A 22,337-nucleotide genomic window follows, 5' to 3' on the forward strand; every position below is an offset into this window, starting at 1 on the left:
TTCCCCTGGCTCCTTACAGCGAGGTGTTTAGATGAGAAAGTGGTAGCTGACAGGGTTACCACCTTGCTTACGATTAGGACCGCCTTGTAATTCAGGTCTGGCTAATTTTGAAGACTGTATTTTCTCCTTTGCCCCCTATTGAGTCATCCTATTTCAAGTTTTCCAAAGTGGAATGGAGGCAGGAGGCTCTATTTATTGTCATATCTTACCCGTTTTAAGGGCTGCACTTAACTTTCTGTTTTTAAAATTTTTAAGAAGTGGAAATCAAGTCATCAGTCTGACCTGTCTGGGCGTCTGCCCTTTGAAAAATCATTTGTTTCTGTGTTGCACTTGAATGTTTAATTATTTTTTTTTAAGAACTCACTGATTGCCAATGTAATTAAACTGTGATTAGGCTGTGATTACTCAGAACCTGCTCTGGCCCCTTCAGCCGCATCCCTGTGATGGTGCAGACACCTTCCGCTGCAGCTGAGGATTTTCCAGCAAGGGGGAGCATAGAGGCATTTACATAACGGTCAGGGTCCCAACTTGCAGGGCTCCCTGAGGGATGCAGCCAGGAGAGGATCCAGCCAGTTGGGGGCACAGCGCCCAAGGAAGCGAAGCCCCAGCGGTCTGCTTGAAAGCCGCACACACTTACTTAATACATCTGGGCTCTCATTCTTACCCCATGTCAGCACCTGTGCTTTTCATTGGTGCTATTGGAAGCTGGGGAAGCCACTCTGTGGAGTAAACTAATTTACAGTGAAGTATAGATGACTGAGAACTATTAAGCTTGGAGGGAAGTGTTTGCGTTGTGTTGTTTTAGGCAGTACAGCAATGAGAAGTCCAGGTGGATTTGCAATTTTGAGCTAGCTGGGGTTGGGGAGGCAATTTGTAGACCTTTTAAGATTCTATCCATGTTATCAGCTGCCTTAAGCTGTTATTGATTCACCCAAATCCTCCTTTTTCTCTTTTTGGGAATTGAATAGTTTTTCTAAAAACTCCAAATCCACCCAACCTCCTGTCCCCCACCACACATGCAGATCTTCTCTCAGAGCAGGAATGAGGGAAATGAAGCTGTTGGGGGGGGGGGGTAGAGATTGTTTGCAGATACATAGTGTTTGTGAGTCCAATGCTGGTAAATTGGGGATGATATTTTCCCTTCTGTTGTGAGGGATGGGTAATGAAACACATTATTCAAGTTAGGAAGATTCAGTTGGAAAGCTCAGTTTGGGTTTCTCACCAGAAGGCTGCAGAGCCCCTGGGGTCTTGGTTGTTTCGAGGAGTCTTTTGGTGTTTCTGAATTCTGAGCACTCTGTAGACTGACTAACATGTCATGCCCTCACGAAAGGGCTTTTCAAGTGGATGTAGATGCTCTAATGGTTTATAAAATATACATAAATTTAACTGCACCCCTGAAGCTAGGGTTGCTTTTAATCATTATGTGTTGTTGAACTACAGTTTTCAAAAAGGTAAAATGATGACTGTCAGGTACATAAAAACTGAACACATAGTACAGCTTTTCTTTGACTCAGTTAGGGAACCAGTTAGTTGTTATTACTGGTTCAAAAGCATCTGAAAAGCTAGGATATTTAAAGATAATTTGATGACTGAGTTAGCTATAAAATTAGTGTCTATCAGAATCATAACTCCTTGAAGTCACAGGTGTTGGCAGAAGAAAAATGCACAGCCTAAAAGTAGCAAGTTTTATTTGGGGACTTTACTGAGGACTGTAGCTCTGAGGAACTGCTCTGAAGAGGTAAAGAAGGGGCCAGGATATTAGGAGTTTTTTGCTGGAAGAAAAACAGGTAGTCCAACAACAGAAGATTACTGCTAATCACAAAGAAAAGACATCTCAAGTCAGTGATTTTAGAACTTTTCCATGTAGGGGAAGATGCAAGAGTCTGGCATCTCAACTGTCTAAGGCCAGTATCCAGAGCACAGAAAGCTTCCTGTTTTTCTCCATCCTGTATTGCCCAGGATGCACCGTGGTGGGGGGTGGCTGCAGTGGCTGGTGGCTTGATCTGTGTAGAACTGGGATGGCAGGCATCATTCCCTGTCCACAGCGCTCCCTCTTGGTCATAAATTCGACCAAGGTTTGGGAGACATTTTGTGAACAATTTGTCCCCCAGCACTAGGAATTCTCATGCCGGGGTCAGACAAGGATTTCGTTGATAGGCCATTCAACGTGCTATTTTTGGATTAGGCCCTCTTTATAACCTAAAATTCTCTGGATCGTCTGTCTTACTAGTTTGTTACGATCCAGGAAATGTTTTTCCTTATCGCTTCTTTCCACATCTAGAGTTGTACTATCACAGTTACTCCATATCCTATACAGAGTTATATATGTGAATAATTGCCTCAAGATGCTTAGCCACCATTAATTTTGACAGAGGCCTGTTTACACATCAGGTAATGCAAGAGACAACAATCTTATAAAATAGAATATCTGTAATATAGTTAGTAACGTTAATAAGGTCATAGTACAGCAGAGAGAGAGAAAACAGTTTGAAACGACAGAACAAATTAAAACAATAATTAGTAGAACTAGTTGTAATCTGGATTGCAATAAGCCATCAAGTCCAGAGGGAGCCACTGGAGAAGCCAAATTCTGCAGGGATCAGGTAGAGAGAAAAAGATAACGTTTCATCTTTGTTTACAGAGGTATACTTTATTAATGTGTTGCAGGTCCTAGTTAGCGTAAGAGGAGAGTTTTTCTGGAAAACAAAGATTAAAAGCCACTAATATTTCAGACAGGTCATAAAATTATAAATTAGGTTTATCAGTTTACTCAGTTCCATGTAATTAATTTCCTTTGATCTGGATGAAGCCATCAGGTTTCCCATTAATTTTGTAATGTCTTACCCAGTTCAGTAGTATGATCTAAAAGTCATCAGAAACTTTTATTTGCCAAAAAGTCCTTTTTATGGATCTTCTTGAAGATCTTCATTTTGTAAAAGCACCAGAGTAAAACAATGACAAAAGGCTAAAAATGACATGGTTAAATTAAGCGCACAGCATTACAATGCAATTGACAAGAAACTTGGCTATTTCTAGGACATACAACATTTTAAGAGAATAACGAGAATTATGACTGGTAACATTATATCAGGACATACCAGAGTTTTAGGAATTCCGTATAATTTTTGGAATATCTGTGTTCATGAATTTACCCATATAATATAACCTAAGCAGGTTTATCACCTCTTATTTGTTTCCCATGTAAGTTAATGTACCAAATAAACCTAATTATTTTAATACCTCTCTTTGGGTTGTTTCAAGGGCCCTTGGAAGCATCCCAAAGTTAGCTAGAGGTCCAAAGAATTTCATTTAGAATTTGACTTGGGAAATTTTGTCAAAGATAGCAAAAGGTTTTAAAACATTTGGTCAAATAGAATCATAGGTCACTGTGAAACAATACCTATCCATTGAACCAAAGTGATAAAAGATTTTAAAGGCAAATACAGAAAGTTACAATAGATTACTTAAAAGGTAAAGAAACGTTATAGTCTGTTATCAAAAGCAGATCAGTGTTTCAAGAAAACTGTGGATGGGCAGCTGCAGTGGCTGATGGCTTGATCCTTGTAGGCTGGAATGGCAGGCAGCATCCACACAGGCGGACCTCGTTTTATTGTGCTTCCCAGACATTGGATTTGTTACAAAGTGAAGGCTTGTGGCAATGAGGCAACAAGCGAGACTATTGGCACCATTTTTCCAACAGCATTTGCTCACTTCGTTATCTCTGTGTCACGTTTTGGTAATTCTCACAATATTTCAGACCCTGCACCAGCAAAAAGATTACAACTTGCTGAAGGCTCAGATGATGGTTAGCATTTTTTAGCCATAAAGTATTTTTAAATTAAGATATGTACGTTGCTTTTTTTAGGCATAATGCTATTGTAACTTAATAGGCTATAGTATAGTGTAAACATAGCTTTTTATATGCACTGGGAAACCAAAAAAAACCTCATAGGACTAACTTTGCTTTCATATCTGCTTTATTATGGTGATCTGGAACCAAACCCACAACGTCTCTGAGGTATGCCTGTATATGTTGCACTGGACAGAATTTTTTTCAAGTTAACAAGTAACTTCACTAAGTTTGGAACCTTTCTTTAATCAGTAGTAAGTAGTGAGGTGAACTAAGTTCATTCCCCGAGATCAGGGGCCAGCAAATCTTTTCTCTGAAGGTCCAGATAGTAAATATTTCAGGCTTCACAGGCCATACACTTGTCATCTCATATTTTTGTCTCCCACTTTCCCCCTTTCTCCTAGGCAGCAGAAAGACAGGCCATGAGCTGGATTTGCCCTATGAGGCCTTGTAGGATGCCAGTCCCTACCCTGGACAGTCCTTGGGTGGCCATTCCTCCGTATGATACAGAAGGGCATTCTGCCTACCTCTTCTGCTTTACAAGTTTGCATATAATTTTTCTGACAATGCTTTCTCAAAGAGTAAAATCAAGTACAATCCCTTATTATGTTGGGTGGGGGTGGTAAAATGTTGATATTAAAAAATTCTTCATATTAGAAAGGTTGGGAAAATGTTCCTAAGTTCAGAAAAGGACAGGTTTTGTTGGGAGAGGGAAGTGGGGAGGAAGGATGCTAGTTTCAGACGCTTCTTAATTGTGGCTCGTTAGAGGGACTCCATTGGCCAGATGTTGGACGTGGTGGTTTAGGCAGTTTTGCCCAGTTCTTCCAGGTACTTCGAAAGTTTCCCTGATGAAAGTCAACGTTTTTGAAATGATTTACCTTAAAATGCCCTTTCTATCGACATAAAAAGGGGTTTCTGCATTTTTTGGGAGTGTGATGATGCTATTTTTGGAGGGAAACTTCTGGGAACTGGGAGAAGAATCAGCAGTGGCTTTCCTGTCTGATTTATTCACCTTGACCTTCTCTTTGGAGACAGATATAAATTGAGATTTCTTACGTGTTGAATTTTTGCAGATTTATTGAGATTCTCTGTTTTGGTCTTGGTTCCTAGCAGGAGGCCTTGCATAATGCATGGAGTGGTTGCTTCTATTGATAAACACAGTTAATTTTAATTATAGGACTAAGATTTATGCTAATTTTTTTCTTTATTTTTATGATTTTGAGTATACACATGAATTAATTGCTTTTTAACTAAAGAGGGGAAAATGCCTTTGGGGACTTAATGACATGTTTGAGTGTATTGGAGTGTATAGATTTGTTCTTTTCTCTATGTCTGTTTTGTTAACACGTTGACTGTGTTAGTTGAGCAGCATTTCATCAAAATGACCCTGACTTATGGTGGGAAGTGCTCATTAAATACTCTGTTCAGTTATTTAAGGCATTGTTTTGGGGGACAGTTTCTTATAAGGGAAATCCTTGGTTGGAGGATCATAGTCTCTCTTTTCCTTTTAAAAAGAATTTTATTGAGATATGATTGACATACAATAAACTGAATATATTTAAAGTGTAGTTTGATTTTTTTCTTATTAGTCATCTATTTTATACGAGGGTGAGTCAAAAATTATCCGCACTCTGGTTATCTTAAAATTTCTGCTGGCTGCGCTGTCTTATCAGCGCTTTCCGTTCAAGGCTGCTGTCTCCGCAGTCACTGCTATGCAGGTGTGAACATGTTACATCAGTTCGTTTGTAACTGTGGTGCGAGTGAAAAGGGATACCCCACTTGTGATTTCCCCGAAAGAAGAGCAGCATGCAGTAATTCGTTTTTTGTGGTCTGAGGGTGTACCTGGTGCTCTTATTGGTGACTTTGTGCGCAGTATGGAGAAAGTGTTTTGTCACAAAGAAGTGTGTATGAATGGATAGAGAAGTTCAAGGAAGGTTGCACAAGTTTTAGCCATCAAGAAAGGAGCCAGATGCCCGTCCACATCCACGGCTGATAACAACATTGAGCCTACACGTGAAATGATTCTTTTCTCTGGGATTCTCAAGGGCCAGTATTGGAACATTATCAGGAAAAAGGTTCAACAATCAACAGTGCTCATTACAGTGAGATGCTAATTGAAGAGATGAAGCCTAGACTTTGGATTAAATACAGAGGACTGCTATCCAAGGGCATTGTGATCTTGCATGACAATGCACGTCTACATACTTCTGCCACACTTTCAACACTCTACAAAAACTTTATTTTGAGGTGTTAAAGCATCCTCCCTGTTGTCCTGATCTTGCTCCATCGGACTTTTACCTGTTTGGTCCCTTGAAAGTAGCCCTTCAAGGACAAAGATTAACTTCTGATGAAGAGGTGAAGATAGAGATGCATTCGTGGCTCACAGCTCAGCCTAAAACATTTTTTAATGAGGGAATATGAAAGCTTGTTGACAGATGGACAAAGTGTATTGAAAAGCAAGGAGACTGTAGAAAAATGATGTGTTTTTTCTAAAAATTAATTAAAATAAATTCTATAACCAGAGTGAGGATAATTTTTGACTCACCCATGTACATATTAATGTATATATGGCAATCCCAATCTTCCAATTCATCCGACCCCAAGTCCCCTCCCCCACCCTGCTTTACCCCCTTGGTGTCCATATGTTTGTTCTCTTCATCTGTATCTCTGTTTCTGCTTTGCAAACTGGTTGATCTGTACCATTTTTCTAGATGCCACATAAATGTGTTAATATACAATATTTGTTTTTCCCTTTCTGACTTACTTCACTCTGTATGACAGTCTCTAAGTCCATCCGTGTCTCTACAGATGACCCAAATTCATTCTGTTTTATGGCTGAGTATATCCACTGTATATATGTACCACATCTTTATGCATTCATCTGTCGATGGACCTATTTAGGTTGCTTCCATGACCTGGCTATTGTAAATAGTGCTGCAGCGAACATTGGAGTGCATGTGTCTTTTTGAATTATGGTTTTCTCTGGGTGTATGCCCAGTCGTGGGATTGCTGGGTCATATGGTAATTCTACTTTTAGTTTTTTAAGGAACCTCCATACTATTCTCCATAGTGGCTGTGTCAATGTACATTCCCAACAACAGTGAAAGATGTTTCCCTAGTCTGCACATTCTCTCCAGCATTTATTATTTATAGATTTTCTGATGATGCCCATTCTGACTGATATGAGGTGGTACCTCATTATAGTTTTGATTTGCATTTGTCTAATAATTAGTGATGTTGAGCAGCTTTTCATGTGCTTCTTGGACATCTGTATGTCTTCTTTGGAGAAATGTCTATTTAGATCTTCTGCCCATTTCTTAATTGGGTTGTTTGTTTTTTTTGATATTAAGGTGCATGAACTGCTTATATATTTTGGAGATTAATCCTTTGTTGATTCATTTGCAAATATTTTCTCCCATTCTGAGTATTGTCTTTTCATCTTGGTTATAGTTTCCTTTGCTGTGCAAAAGCTTTTAAATTTCATTAGGACCCACTTGTTTATTTTTATTTTTATTTCCATTACTCTAGGAAGTGGGTCAAAAAAGATCTTGCTGTGATTTATGTCAAAGAGTGTTCTTTGTATATTTTCCTCTAAGAGTTCTATAGTGTCTGGCCTTAACGTTTAGGTCTTTAATCCATTTTGAGGTTTTTTTTGTGTATGGTGTTAGGAAGTGTTCTAATTTCATTCTTTTCCATGTAGCTGCCCAGTTTTCCCAGCACCACTTATTGAAGAGACTGTCTTTTCTCCATTGTATATCCTTGCTTCCTTTGTCACAGATAAGTTGACCATAGGTGTGTGGGTTTATCTCTGGACTTTCTATCCTGTTTCATCGATCCGTATTTCTGTTTTTGTGCCAGTACCATATTGTCTTGATTACTGTAGCTTTGTAGTATAGTCTGAAGTCAGGGAGTCTGATTCCTCCAGCTCCATTTTTTTTTCCACTCAAGATTGTTTTGGCTGTTCGGGGTCTTTTATGTCTCCATACAAATTTTAAGATTTTTTGTTGGTATTGTTCTAGTTCTGTTAAAAATGCCACAGGTAATTTGATAGGGATTGCATTGAATCTGTAGATTGCTTTGGGTAGTATAGTCATTTTCACAATGTTGATTCTTCCAATCCAAGAACATGGTATATCTCTCCATCTATCTGTGTCATCTTTGATTTCTTTCATCAGTGTGTTATAGTCTTCTGAGTACAGATCTTTTACCTCCTTAGGTAGGTTTATTCCTAGGTATTTTATTCTTTTTGTTGCAATGGTGAATGGGATTGTTTCCTTAATTTCTGTTTCTGATCTTTAGTTGTTAGTGTATAGGAATGCAAGAGATTTCTGTGTGTTAATTTTGTATTGTGCAACTTCACCAAATTCATTGATTAGCTCTAGTAGTTTTCTGGTGGCATCTTTTTTTGTTGTTGTTGTTATTTATTTATTTATTATTCTTTTTGAGGTACACCAAGTTCAATCATCTGTATTTATACACTTATTCCCGTATTCCCTCCCTCCCTCAACTCCCCCCCACCCTCCCCGTCCCAGTCCTCTAAGGCATCATCCATCCTCAAGTTGAACTCCCTTTGTTATACAGCAACTTCCCACTGGCTATCTATTTTACAGTTGGTAGTATATATATCTGGTGGCATCTTTAGGATCTTCTGTGTATAGTGTCATGTCATCTGCAAACAGTGACAGTTTTACTTCTCCTTTTCCAATTTGGATTCTTTTTTTATCTCTTTTTCTTCTCTGATTGCTGTGGCAGAGACTTCCAAAACTATATTGAATAGTAGTGGCAAGAGTGGACATCCTTGTCTTCTTCCTGATCTTAGAGGGAATGCTTTCAGTTTTTCACCATTGAGAATGATGTTTGCTGTGGGTTTGTTGTATATGGCCTTTATTATGTTTAGGTAGGTTCCCTCTATGCCTACTTTCTGGAGAGTTTTTATCATAAATGGGTGAATTTTGTCAAAAGCCTTTTCTGCATCTATTGAGATGATCATATGGTTTTTATTCTTCAATTTGTTAATATGGTATATCACATTGATGTGCATATATAAAAGAATCCATGCATCCCTGGGATAACTCCCACTTGATCATGGTGTATGATCCTTTAATGTGTTGTTGGATTCTGTTGGCTAGTATTTTGTTGAGGATTTTTGCATCTATATTCATCAATGATATTGGTCTGTAATTTTCTTTTTTTGTAGTATCTTTGTCTGGTTTTGGTATCAGGGTAATGGTGGCCTCATAGAATGAGTTTGGGAGTGTTCTTTTGCGATTTTTTGGAAGAGTTTGACATGGATGGGTGTTAGCTCTTCTCTAAATATTTGATAGAATTCACCTGTGAAGCCATTTGGCCTGGACTTTTGTTTGTTGGAAGATTTTAAATCACAGTTTCAATTTCATTACTTTTGATTGGTCTGTTCATATTTTCTATTTCTTCCTGATACAGTCTTGGAAGCTTATACCTTTCTAAGAATTTGTCCATTTCTTCCACATTGTCCACTTTATTGGCATGTAGTTGCTTGTAGTAGTCTCTTATGATGCTTTGTAATTCTGCATTGTCCACTGTAACTTCTCCTGTTTCATTTCTAATTATATTGATGTGAGTCCTCTCCCTCTTTTTCTTGGTGAGTCTGGCTAAAGGTTTATCAATTTTGTTTATCTTCTCAAAGAACCAGCTTTTAGTTTTATTGATCTTTGCTATTGTTTTCTTTGTTTCTATTTCATTTATTTCTGCTCTGATCTTTATGATTTCTTTCCTTCTACTAACTTTGGGTTTTGTTTGTTCTGCTTTCTCTAGTTCCTTTAGGTGTAAGGTTAGATTGTTTATTTGAGATTTTTTTTGTTTCTTGAGGTAGGATTGTATTGCTACAGACTTCCCTCTTAGAACTGCTTTCACTGCATTCCATAGGTATTGAGTTGTCATGTGTTCATTGTCATTTGTCTGTAGGTATTTTTTGATTTCCTCTTTGATTTCTTCAGTGATCTCTCTCTTTTTTTTTTTTTTCAGTGTTCTCTTATTTAGTAGCATATTGTTTAGCCTCCATGTGTTTTGTGTTTTTTTATGGTTTTTTTTTCCTGTAATTTATTTCTGATCTCATAGTCTTGCGGTCAGAAAAGATGCTTGATATGATTTCAGTTTTCTTAAATTTACCAAGGCTTGATTTGTGACCCAAGTTGTGATCTATCCTGGAGATTGTTCGCTCCATGTGCACTTGAGAAGAAAGTGTAATCTGTTGTTTTCAAATAGAATGTCTTATAAATATCAATTAAATCTATCTGGTCTATTGTGTCATTAAAATCTTGTATTTCCTTATTAATTTTCTGTCTGGATGATCTGTCCATTGGTGTAAGTGATGTGTTAAAGTCCCCTACTATTACTGTGTTACTGTCGATTTCCCCCTTTATAGCTGTTAGCACTTCAACACATAAGACAAATGCTCCTATATTGGGTGCTTATATATTTATAATTGTTATAGCTGCTTCTTGGATTGATCCCTTGAGCATTACATAGTGTCCTTCCTCATCTCTTGCAACATTCTTTATTTTAAAGTCTATTTTATCTGATATGAGTATTGCTACTCCAGCTTTGTTTTGATTTCCATTTGCATGGAATATCTTTTTCCATCGCCTCACTTTCAGTCTGTATGTGTCCTTAGGTCTGAAATGGGTCTCTTGTAGACAGCATATATGGGTCTCTCTCTCTCTCTTTTTTTTTTTTTTTTGTATCCATTCAGCCAGTCTGTGTCTTTTGGTTGGAGCATTTAATCCATTCATATTTAAGGTAAGTATCGATATGTACGTTCCTATTACCATTTCCTTGTTTTGGGTTTGTTTTTGTAGGTCCTTTTCTTGTGTTTCCCGCTTAGAGAAGTTCCTTTAGCATTTGTTATAGGTTTGGTGGTGCTGAATTCTCTTAGCTTTTGCTTGTCTGTAAAGCTTTTGATTTCTTTGTCAAATCTGAATGAGATCCTTGCTGGGTAGAGTATTCTCGGTTGTAGGTTCTTCCTTTTCATCACTTTAAATATATCATGGTACTCCCTTCTGGCTTGCAGAGTTTCTGCTGAGAAATCAGCTGTTAACCTTATGGGAGTTCCCTTGTATGTTATTCGTTGTTTTTCCTTTGTTGTTTTTAATAATTTTTCTTTGTCTTTAATTTTTGTCCATTTGATTAGTATGTGTCTTGGCGTGTTTCTCCTTGGGTTTATCCTGCCTGGGACTCTCAGTGCTTCCTGGACTTGGGTGGCTATTTCCTTTCCCATGTTGGGGAAGTTTTCAACTATAATCTCTTTCAAAATTTCTTGGGTCCTTTCTTTCTCTCTCCTCCTTCTGGGACCCCTATAATGTGAATGTTGGCGCATTTAATGTTATCCCAGAGATCTCTTAGTCTATCTTCATTTCTTTTCATTCTTTTTTCTTTATTCTGTTCTGTGGCAGTGATTTCTACCATTCTGTCTTCCAGGTCACTTATCTATTCTTCTGCCTCAGTTAATCTGCTATTGATTCCTTCTAGTGTATTTTTCATTTCAGTTATTATATTACTTATCTCTGTTCTTTAATTCTTCTAGGTCTTTGTTAAACATTTCTTGTATCTTTTTGATTTTTGCATCCATTCTTTTTCAAGGTCCTGGATCATTTTTACTATCATTATTCTAAATTCTTTTTTGGAAGGTTGCCTATCTCCACTTCATTTAGTTGTTTTTCTGGGGTTTTATCTTGTTCCTTCATCTATTACAAAGTCCTTTGCCTTTTCATTTTGTCTCTCTTTCTGTGATTGTGTATTTTGTTCCACAGGCTGCAGGCTTCTTGCTATTGCTGTCTGCCCTCTGGTGGATGAGGCTATCTAAGGGGCTTGTGCATGCTTCCTGATGGGAGGGACTGGTGGTGGGTAGGGCTGCGTGTTGCTCTGGTGGGCAGAGCTCAGTAAAACTTTAATCTGCTTGTCTGCCGGTGGGTGGGGCTGAGTTCCCTCCCTGTTGGTTGTTTGGCCTGAAGTGCCCAGCACTGGAGTCTACAGGCTCTTTAGCAGGGCTAATGGCGAAGTCCAGGAAGTCTCATGCCAATGAGTACTTCCCAGAACTTCTGCTGCCAGTGTCCTTGTCCCTGTGGTGAGCCATATCTGCCCCCCCCACCTCTGCAGGAGACCTTCCAACACTAGCAGGTAGGTGTGGTTCAGTCTCCTATGGGGTCACTGCTCCTTCCCCTTGAGTCCTGGTGTGCACACTACTTTGCGTGTGCCCTCCAAGAGTGGAATCTCTGTTTCCCCCAGTCCTGTGGAGGTCCTGCAGTCAAATCCTGCTTGCCTTCAATGTCTGATTCTCTGGGGATTCCTCCTCCCATTGCTGGACCCCCAGGTTGGGAAGCCTGATGTGGGCTCAGAACCCTCACTCTGGTGGGTGGGCTTATGTGGTATAACTATTCTCCAGTTTGTGAGTCGCCCACCCAGCAGTTATGGGATTTGATTTTACCATGATTGCACCCCTCCTGCCATCTCATTGCAGCTTATCCTTTGTCTTTGGACGTGGGGTGTCTTTTTTGGTGAGTTCCAGTGTCTTCCTGTCAATGGTTGTTCAGCAGTTAGTTGTGATTCCCCGTATCCTCTCGTTACTTCGTGAAAATTCTAAGAGGGCAGCCACCTTATGGGAGACCAGACCCATATCTCTCAAATTGAAGCTTAGGAATTTGATATAAAGTTATTCCAAAAGAGCTTTAAAAACCAACCAAGGTCAAGGCACATGAAAATGTCTCAGCCTATACTGTCTCTTGTTTACTGGGGAGGGGGTTCTTAGTGATGGGGAACACTGGGGAGGGCAGACAAGGGTGGGGCCCCTGGATCACTAAGTAGCAGGTAAAATGATTGTCAGTCACAACTGTTCTTGCCTGGTTTCTGTTTCAAACCTGTGATTTTTTGGGGGGGGGTGAAGTTGGGGGGTTGTTGATATGATAGCTAGTAACAAAAACTTATTTAATGATGGGTAAGGCAATCCTCTCTGAGTCATTTCTTTTTAAAATAATTATTTCACTAATTTATACCCCAATTTATACTTTGACACATACAATATGAAAACATACAAAAACAAGTGAGGACGGGGGTGAAGGGAGCCATGGCTGTTGCATGCTAAGCACTGTTCTCTGTGCCTGGAATATTCCAGTAAACAAAACAGACAAATGAAATAAATATTTGGTGATTTCATAATACTAAAACAAAACAAAAACAAAACAAAAAAACCCCCAACAAAACAAACTTCTTGTCCTTGTGGAGCTATATTCTAGCCTGGGATAAAAGGAGATAGTAAATAAATGCACAAATAAGTATGTGATATGGTGTTATTTCAAGCTCCACGGGTAATAGTAAAGCAAGGTTGTGGTAAGGGTGGGGTGGAAGGAGGGAGGAGTTGCTATTTGTAAGGAAGGCCTCTCTGAGATGATACTTGATCTGAGACCTCAGTGAAGTGAATGGTGGATTATGTGGCATCTGAAAGAAGAGTTTTAGGTAGAGGGAGCAGTAGGTGTGGGTCTTGAAAGCCTCTCTGTCAAGTGAGAGGAGTAGCTGGTGTGTGTTTGAGGAGCAGCCAGGAGGCTGGAGGAGCTGGAGTGAAGTGAGAGGGAGAGTGGGAGGAGGTGGGGGACCTCATAGGTCATTTGCAACTGTACTGAGAGTGGTCATTAGGGGGTAAGGAAGGAAGCAGGGAGCCCTGTTAGGAGGGGAGGCTATTGTAATAATTCAGACAAGAGATGCTGGTAACTTGGATTAGGGGTTGCTAGTAGAGGTGGTAAGAAGTGGTTGGATTCTGTACATATTTTGAAGGAAATGCTGGATATATTTTTGAAGGATTTGCTGATGGATTGGATGTGTGTGTGGGAGAGAGGAGTCAAGATTCTGTCCTGAGCTACTGGAAGAAGGAATCGCCATTAACTGAGGCAGATAAAGCTGAGGGGAGAATGCTCAGCAAACTGGGAATGAAAGGGAACTTCCCCAGCCTGATAGAGGGCATCTCCCAAAACCCAGCGCTCACATCAGCCTTCATGGTGAGGACTGAGTGCTTTTCCCCTAAGAGCAGGGACAAGACAAGGATGTCCATTCTTGCCACTTCTGTGTAACATTGTGCAAGAGGTTCTAGCCATGCAGTTAAACAAGAAAAAGATAAAAGGCATCCAGATAGGAAGGAAGAAGTAAAACTATTTCTGTTTGCAGATGACATGGTCTTGTATATAGAAAATCCTAAGGAATCTACTTTAAAAACTATTAGAATTAATGAATGGGTTCAGCAAGATTGCAGGAAACAAGATCAATATACAAAATTCAATTGTAGTTCTATACATGGGCAGTGAATATTCTGGAATTGAAATTAAGAACATAATTGCATTTAACACCATGAGACTGGATGAGATCACCCAGAGAGGGAGGGAGGGAGAGGGTGGTGGTGGAGGGAGAGAGAGAGAGAGATTTGTGTATGGTGTATGTGTGTGTGTGTAAAGATGGAATAAAGATCTGAGGTCAGAGCCCCAGGTCACCAGTGTTTAAAAGGGAGAAGAGGAGAAGCCAATGAGGCATCTGGACAACCAAAAGAGCGTCATATCCTGGGGCAAATGTCTGAGCAAAGAGGAGGTGGTCCACGGTATGTGGTGTGCTGAAGGGTAAGATAAGGACTGGGGATTCACAACTGAATACGTGGATGAGCACTGGTGAACAGCAAGAGAGGGAGGAGCAAAGATGAGAGTAAGAATGAGAGAGGGTGGAGCACGGAAGAGGGTCTGTCCAGAACCAATACACTTGTAAAAGACAACAGAAATTGGGTACCAAGAAAAAGGAATATGCAAACTCATATTTTTCTTTATTAGATTCAACAGACATGAGTATTACTCTCAAATTATTATAAAAGTCCATAAATGCTCAGTTTCTGTACCTGTCTCATTGTAGTCTGTAGCAGCTGCGGAGTTGGACTGATACCAGTCCATGAACCCACTTTGTGTTGTGTAGACCCAGGGTTGGATTTGGCGCAGCACACTGTGCTAGATGGCAGGAGGTCCTTGTCAGAGCGTGAGACGGATGTTTATTTTCTAAGAGGCTACACATCTCCTTGTTCAGAGAGCGTGAGGCCTGAATTTTGGTCCCATGGAGTTTATAATTGTGAGCAAGTCAGAAACCACAAGATGCATATTCTGAGCATTATCCCTTTCTATAAACGATAACAGCTGGACTTCCCTGGTGGCGCAGTGGTTAAGAGTCTGCCTGCCAATGCAGGGGACATGGGTTTGATCCCTGGTCCAGGAAGATCCCACATGCCGTGGAGCAACTAAGCCTGTGCACCACAACTACTGAGCCTGTGCTCTAGAGCCCGTGAGCCACAACTGTTGAGCCTGTGTGCCACAACTACTGAAGCCGGCGGGCATAGAGCCCGTGCTCCACAACAAGAGAAGCCACCGCAATGAGGGGCCTGCACACCGCAACGAAGAGTAGCCCCTCCTCACCACAATTAGAGAAGGCCTTTGCGCGGCAACGAAGGCCCAACACAGCCAATAAATAAATAAAAATTAAAAAAAAAAAAAAAACAGCTGTCTGCTGTCTTCCTCCTAATCCTGACATGTGTGTGATATTTTAGTCTGAGTTGCTCATTTAAGCCTCATAGAACCTTGTGAAGTGGGTGGATTTTTCATTTCTGTGAAGAAAAGGGCTCAGAGATATGAAACAAGTTCACCCTCGTGCTGGAAGTGATGGAGCTGGGACTACCCTTTTAGACCCATGAGCTTGCCACCAGACTGGGCTGTGGGCTTGTGAATCCCCTTTCAGATCGGAGCTTCCTGCCAACTGTACTTTGATAGTTTATGTCCTGCTTTGTTAAGAATCTGTAGGTTGAAGTTGCTGTCACTGTGGTGGGGGGTGTGTTCTCAGCATAGCAAGTAAATAGATTTTGTCTTTGAGTCTAAACAGTTACTGGATTACACTCTCGTTGGCTTTAAATTCTGAGCAGAAGTGCTGTTGATTTCTAGAAATGCTGTCTTGTAACTGTGTTGTCTCCTCTTTCATAGTGTATGAATTATTTGCATTCATCAGTCACATGGGAACATCTACAATGAGCGGCCATTACGTTTGTCACATCAAAAAAGAAGGAAGGTGAGTCTCTTTGAGAAGGTAAATGATATCTATGTTTTACTGAGCATCTACACTGTGCCAGGAACTCCACTAGGTGTTTCATATGTTATCTCCTTTGGGTCTCACAATGGTCTTGTAGGAATAGAATGTTAAAGCCATTTTACACATCAAATCTCTGAGGCACAGGGAGGCTGAATAGCGTGACCTTCGCAGCTGTGTCACAGCTGGTATTCAGAGCCACCCTTCACCATCATAGCAAGGGGACCTCCCAAAGTAAAGACGCATCCCGCAGCAGAATGCGTGTCCATATTTGGAACTTCCACAGGATTGCCAGATGTAGCTAACAAAACCAAACCAAACCAGGATGCCCTGTTAAATTTGAATTTCAGATAATGAATGACTTTTTTGTATAAATATGTCTCGACTGTTGCATGGGACATACCTATATTAAAAAAGTATTTGTTGCTTATGTGATTTTCAGTCTGACTGGGTATCGTGTTTTATCTGGCAACTCTAACCTCCAGTATTTGTCCTGTTGTAGCCTTGGCTTCTTAAGAATTGTTAGGTGTGTGTTGAGCTGGCAATGAGATAGCTGTGGGGTATAAGGCCGCTGCTCTCTTCAGAACCTTCTTCCTAGGCTGGCCTCCCACAGGCCCTGCTTGAGCTCCCTCTGAGCGGCCCGTCCCGTGGGTCAGGACCCCTGCTTGAGGCAGTGCTTGGGCCACATGGACACTGGAGAAGCACATAACCTTGGCCTCTCCTGGGTAGGACGTTGACCTCGTACAGCAGGAGTGACCGGTTCCCAGCCAGGAATCCAGTGTTCCTTTTTGGTGTGTCTTTTAATCATGTCTTCTCAACGTGATTAATAAAATAGTTGAGCACAGGAACTTGATTTATAGTGAATCCATTCTATTACCAAGCATGATAGCTCTTTTAAAAGTACTTTTCTTAAGAAAAAGCGCTTAATTATAATGTAAAAAGCACTGAAATTCATTATAAGAAATCTGTAAAATACAAAAACATACAGAGAATATGTTGTTTTGAAGCCTAGAGAGAACCATTGTCTGTATTTTGATACATTTCTCTTGGTTGTTTTCACTGGGAGAGGGTATGTGTATATCTGTATTCACAACTTTTCTAAAAGCTTAAATTTCGAACACAGTACGTACGGTTTTGTAATCTGCTTTTTCCCACTTCATATTATATTGTGATTATTTTCTTACTTTACCAAACATTCTCTGAAGACATTTTAATAGTTGTGTAATAGTTCACTGCATGTCCAATTACTTCTGATTTTTAGCTAGTTCTATACCTAAGGCTGAAATAAACACATAACTTCTTTGACTCAAGTTCTGAGGCCATTTATGGATTTCTACAAATGGAAATGCTTGGAATTTCCTTTAGGAACTACTCTTTGATTCAACTTGAGAATAAAAAAGCAGTTTTGATTTCCCTCCAGCATTCTGTTTCTTTTTATAGGACAGAGTTGAGTTTGGTTTATCTTACAACATCTTGATTATTTTAAGTATGGTGCAGTAACTTTCTTCTACAAAGTTTCCTGGAACTGACTTAAACCCATCACATGCTTCTGTCTTTTGTTTTCAGATGGGTGATCTACAATGACCACAAAGTTTGTGCCTCAGAAAGGCCCCCTAAAGACCTGGGCTACCTGTACTTTTACCGCAGGATACCAAGCTAAACCTCAGATGTACAAATTGGCGAGAAGAAGCCATACGCCTTTTTAATTTGCCAAAAAAAAAAAAAAAAAAAAAAAAAAAAAAGAAGTTGGGACAGCCACAGCCAGACATAGGGAATACATGGGGTATTTATAGTTTATTTAAAGAACATCATTTGACACCTTCTGAAATAGAACTGGGAGGAAATTTCTATTAGTGATGATACACTACTGTAGATAGTTTTTCTTTTTATAAATGTTTAAGAAGAGGATGATTTAAAAAAAAGTATTCATATTGCTGGTGGGGGGTTTGTGACGGGCGCATCAAAAACAGGAAGTGCCCCCAGCCCTCTGTTTTGCTTTGGGGTCCATGATAGCGGCCTCCAGAGAAACTGAGTCACGGGGCTGGTTGTGTCGCCTCACCCACAGTGAACAAAAAGCCCACTTTTGTTTCATATCAAAAATCAGTAACTAGGCGCGGCTTTATTTGTGACATCAGTTCTTTTCATGACACAGGATAGTCTGATCTCTCCATGTAGATTAGAACATCTGCAATGAAAGGTATTTTTAATTTAATCATATCAAAATTCATAATATGATTGTGTGAGTGTGTGTGAGAATGAGACTGAGAGTGTGAGACCTTTCTAGTCAACTAGAAAATCTGTGACGGGTTGGTTTTTAAAGGTTAAAATAGTTGGTAGTAAGCATAGCTGGAAAAAGCAAGTACGTATTTTAAAGAAGCTCTAACTCAGGAACAGTTTAAAAAAGTAGTTCCCCGCTTCGATTTTCAGGCGTGAAAAGGGCCGTTGTCCCTTTCAGTGTCCAGAACTCACTTGGGTTTGTGCCATTTGGTCGCATGAAGGCAGATGCCCCCAGCAGCACGGTGTTGCTCTTTGCCAAAGGCAGATAAATTCTGTTCCTCAGCTGCCTTCCCCCTAAGACGTAGTCGTGTGTACTGTTAGATAAATAGTCGATCTCTTCTTACTATATAACACATGACTCCCTGGAATCATGTGAAGTGCCCCCACATTTGTCTGTAATTTTCTCATTCCCCAGCTCTTTGTTTGCCTCCCTTTCTGTTTTCTGGGGCCAGAGTCCCATCTCTGCCCTTTGTTGGCTAATCACATCCTGACTTGCCTTCAGTGCTTATCTGCTGTGACCAACAGTGTGATCGTCAGCAGTTTAAGGGTTTCAGATGCAAAGAAACGTTACATGACCATCGTTTCTGTTTTGGTGTTTCAGTGTTTTAGTTGCAACCTGGGATTAGATCAGAGTTTCAGATGTGATTAAAAAAAAAAAAAGGGGGGGGGGGGAACGACAGTGCTCTGTGATTTTCCTACTGCTCTGTACCAAATGCTAGGGTCTCTGGTGTTCCTATTTCAGATTATTCAGTCAAATAAAAAAGGATTTATTGCTGTCTGCTTAACATGCATTTGATTGGTAGGAAGGATCTTCCTGGAAACCGTAGGAAAATAAACTAGAACCAGCTGGGTGAAATACAGCACAGAATTTCACAACTCTGTGACGTACGGAAACCGGAATGTGACATGTGAGTTATGAACAATCGGGATTCTGGGCCCTTCTCAAAGGAGATCACTTAGGCTTTGTGAGTGAGGGATGCGGAGCCCGAGGCCTGCGGCCCGGGGACCTGGGTGCTGCCCGTAGCTGGGCAAGTCCCTCATACCCCCTGTGCCTCACTTTCCTTATCTGCACAATAGTGTGATGACCCCTGCCCTCTCTTTCCAACTGGGCTTTGAGGATCTGGTGAGATCTGACACGCTGACCCTTTGGAGAAGCAGGTAGTGTGCCCCGTGGGTCCTAGTAGAGTGTGCTTCCTCACTTCTCTCCTCTGATGTTGTCTTCAGTTTGGGAACAAATGAGATTGGCAGAAGGAGGCAGCTCATGGTGCAGTAACTCTCTCCTAAACTCTGCCCAGCGGTATCACCTTTTCATGCTATCTTGGACATCCCAAAGCAGCTCCACTTGGTGACATGAGTCCCTGACTCCTGCAGAAACCCCCACGCTAAGCAGCCTTGCAAAATCTAGTCTCCTTAGGGCTGAGTATCATAGAATAATGACTCCAAACACACATCAAAAGTGACTTCACTGCTATTACAAAGTGAAGGCCTTTTCTGGGGGTGGGAGGGTCATTGGGGCTTTGGATTGAAACGTGGACACAGATAGCATGTGTATTTTGAACAAAGTGAAAAATTTTATAACAAGACTGCAAAATGAATCATGTAAAGTCAGTCTGTAAGATTATAGGCTACCCATTATTTAATTCATTCAATAGAAAAAGAAATTTAGCCCTTTTGATACCTAAACATACCATAAGAAAGTAGAATATGGCTGCCTTTTTTTTCTGCCTCATAAAACAAAGGGCTATTTCTACAAGGCAAAGTTTTGTATATGTGCTATTCTTTATTTCAGATTGAGAGTTGGGAAAAACTGGAGCACATGTTGTTTCTCTTTCATGCTTATAAATGTACTTATATGTATATCTTAATATATTCAAGGCAGGCTTCCCTGGAATCAAAGTCTGGAATATACTGCTTAATTTTACACATGTATGTAGATGAGATTATTTATGACTGAAAACTGGAATAATGTGTGTATTTTGTCAACTGCTCACCAGCCTGTTAGGAGTCTTCTGTGTGAGGCGTGGTGTTGTAATTGTGAAATTCTGTGTGGGTGTATATGTGAAAGAGAGCACTTTCTTCCTGTAAATATCTTTTGATATCCATTTATGTAAAATCCTGAAGAGTGTGTCTTTGGAAAATACAGCGTGTCAAAGTTTTTCTTTTGTCAATTGATCTAAATGCCCACGTAATTAATCAGAAATCCAGTTTGGTTCAGCTTGGGATGTTTTTTTCGGGGGGAGAAAAAGTATGCAGAAAGGACTATTAGGAAGAGTCACGTTTTAATACCATTTTATGTCAACATTGCTTTAAGATTTTGAATTGACTTGCGGTTTTCTCCTACCTACAAGAGAATGTGCCTGCTGTTCCCCCGTGCTCACTGTGGGCTGTAGGGAGTAGCTTGAGCCTGCTACTCCCAGCACTGTTTATCCCCTTGACCTGAACTGGATGGAGCCTTACCTGCAAATCATGGTGAGAGCACCTGGGTCTGAAGCCCAGCTCCGCTTCTAAGTGTGATGGGGCTGAGTCGCTTTACCTCTCTAGGCCTTTTCCCTTAAAATGAGTGGGTTAGACCAGATAAGCTCAGAAGTCCCTTTCTGCCCTAACATTTGATTCTATTTTTATTTTCCTACGGTTACTACCGTGGTCAGACACGTAAGATGCGAGGGATCACGTGGAGGTTAGACGTTGCGTTTCTGATTTGTTACAGCTCACGCACCCCACTTTATTTTTCTGTGCCCCACTTTAGAACCTGCCTCGTTTTCAGGGTCCGCACCCCAACTTCTAGTCCCAGTTTCTTGGGTAGTTACTTTCTTTGGTAATTATCCCATTTTTTCCCTCCCACTCTTGGAACTCTCCATTTCCCAGTCGGTAAGGCACTTGGTTACCACCCTCCTCAAAAATGAAAAACCTGTTTAAAACACCTCCTGCCCTGACAAACCGCAGGACTACCTTCTGTAGCCTTTCTGGAATATTATCTTATTCTAATTCAGTTACAGCTATGATCCTCAAATAAGTTCTCCTGTCACAGAAGGGATGTCTTTTCATCTGGTAGGCATCACTGTTGCTACATCACATCATCCGTGCAGGCCATCTGTGGAGAGATGGCCGGTACTAGGAGCAGGGTGGGGGAGGATCGTGTTAGATAAAATGTGATTCTGTCCTTCACCTAAGGTCAAAAATCCTAGGTTACACACAAGGGTCTGTACCCTTAAGTTGAGGTGTAAGATCGCCTATGTAGTGCCACGGAGATGCCCTACTCAGTAAGTCATCCTGAAAGAGGTTGTGTTACGATTCTCTGGACCCGTGCTATTCAGTACAGTTGTCCATGGCCACATGTGGCTAATGACCTCTGGAGATGCAGCTTGTCCACATTGAGGTTGTGCTGTACACAGGAAATGCACACCAGATTTTGAAGGCTTGGTACCAAAAAAAAAAAGGGAACGTAACATAGTGCATCAATATTTTATATTGATTATATGCTAAAATGACAATATTTTAGCTATATCAAGATATTAAAGTTTCAGGTATTCCTTTTAATCTTTTTAAAATGTGGCTACCCCCCAAAATTGAAAAGAGACGTGTTGTACTTCTATTGGACAGTGCTTCTCTAGACAGGTAGTGTGGGGGAGGCAGCGAGATGGAAGGTAATTCTGTGAGGCATCCAGGCAGAGAGAAGCAACACAAACATTTTTGTTGGAGTTGGGAGCAATGTGAGTTACACAATGCCTTCCAGAAAGCAGATTTTTCTACATAAGAACCAATATATACAAGACCCCAATTAAAAACCAAAAGCAAGTGAGCCCAAACCCTGTTCCTTCAGCTTTGCTAGAAGCTGCCAACTTTGCATTTATTTTTCAAGCATATTCCAGGTGCCAAGGATGTTAGCCACATGAGGGTGTTGGGCGATTTGTTTCACTTTGGGCAACATTCTCTTGTGGTTTCCCCTCCCCAGGTATTGTTTCCTCTGTTCAGAGCTGGGTGTGTTGAAATACGGTGCAAATCTGGCCGCTCCTCCTGGCCTCAGCAGAGGCTGAGGCTGTGGCCCGCGCCTATCTGCTTGGCAGGTTTTGACGTTGGCTCCTGA

At 40.6% G+C, this 22,337-nt stretch overlaps 1 protein-coding gene across 1 annotated transcript in view; it reads left to right on the forward strand.

Moving 5' to 3' along the window:
* The window catches only part of USP13 (ubiquitin specific peptidase 13), a 126,313-nt gene extending 108,592 nt beyond the window's left edge, over positions 1 to 17,721 (forward strand). The window contains exons 20-21 of the mRNA XM_057740107.1: positions 15,874 to 15,958; positions 17,543 to 17,721. Coding sequence (XP_057596090.1) covers positions 15,874 to 15,958; positions 17,543 to 17,636 — 179 coding nt within the window. The 3' untranslated portion in view covers positions 17,637 to 17,721. The remainder of the gene's footprint in view (positions 1 to 15,873; positions 15,959 to 17,542) is intronic.
* The last annotated feature ends 4,616 nt before the right edge of the window (positions 17,722 to 22,337 follow it).

This window comes from Hippopotamus amphibius, chromosome 6 (genome assembly GCF_030028045.1).
Source record: "Hippopotamus amphibius kiboko isolate mHipAmp2 chromosome 6, mHipAmp2.hap2, whole genome shotgun sequence".
Classification (NCBI taxonomy): Eukaryota; Metazoa; Chordata; class Mammalia; order Artiodactyla; family Hippopotamidae; genus Hippopotamus; species Hippopotamus amphibius.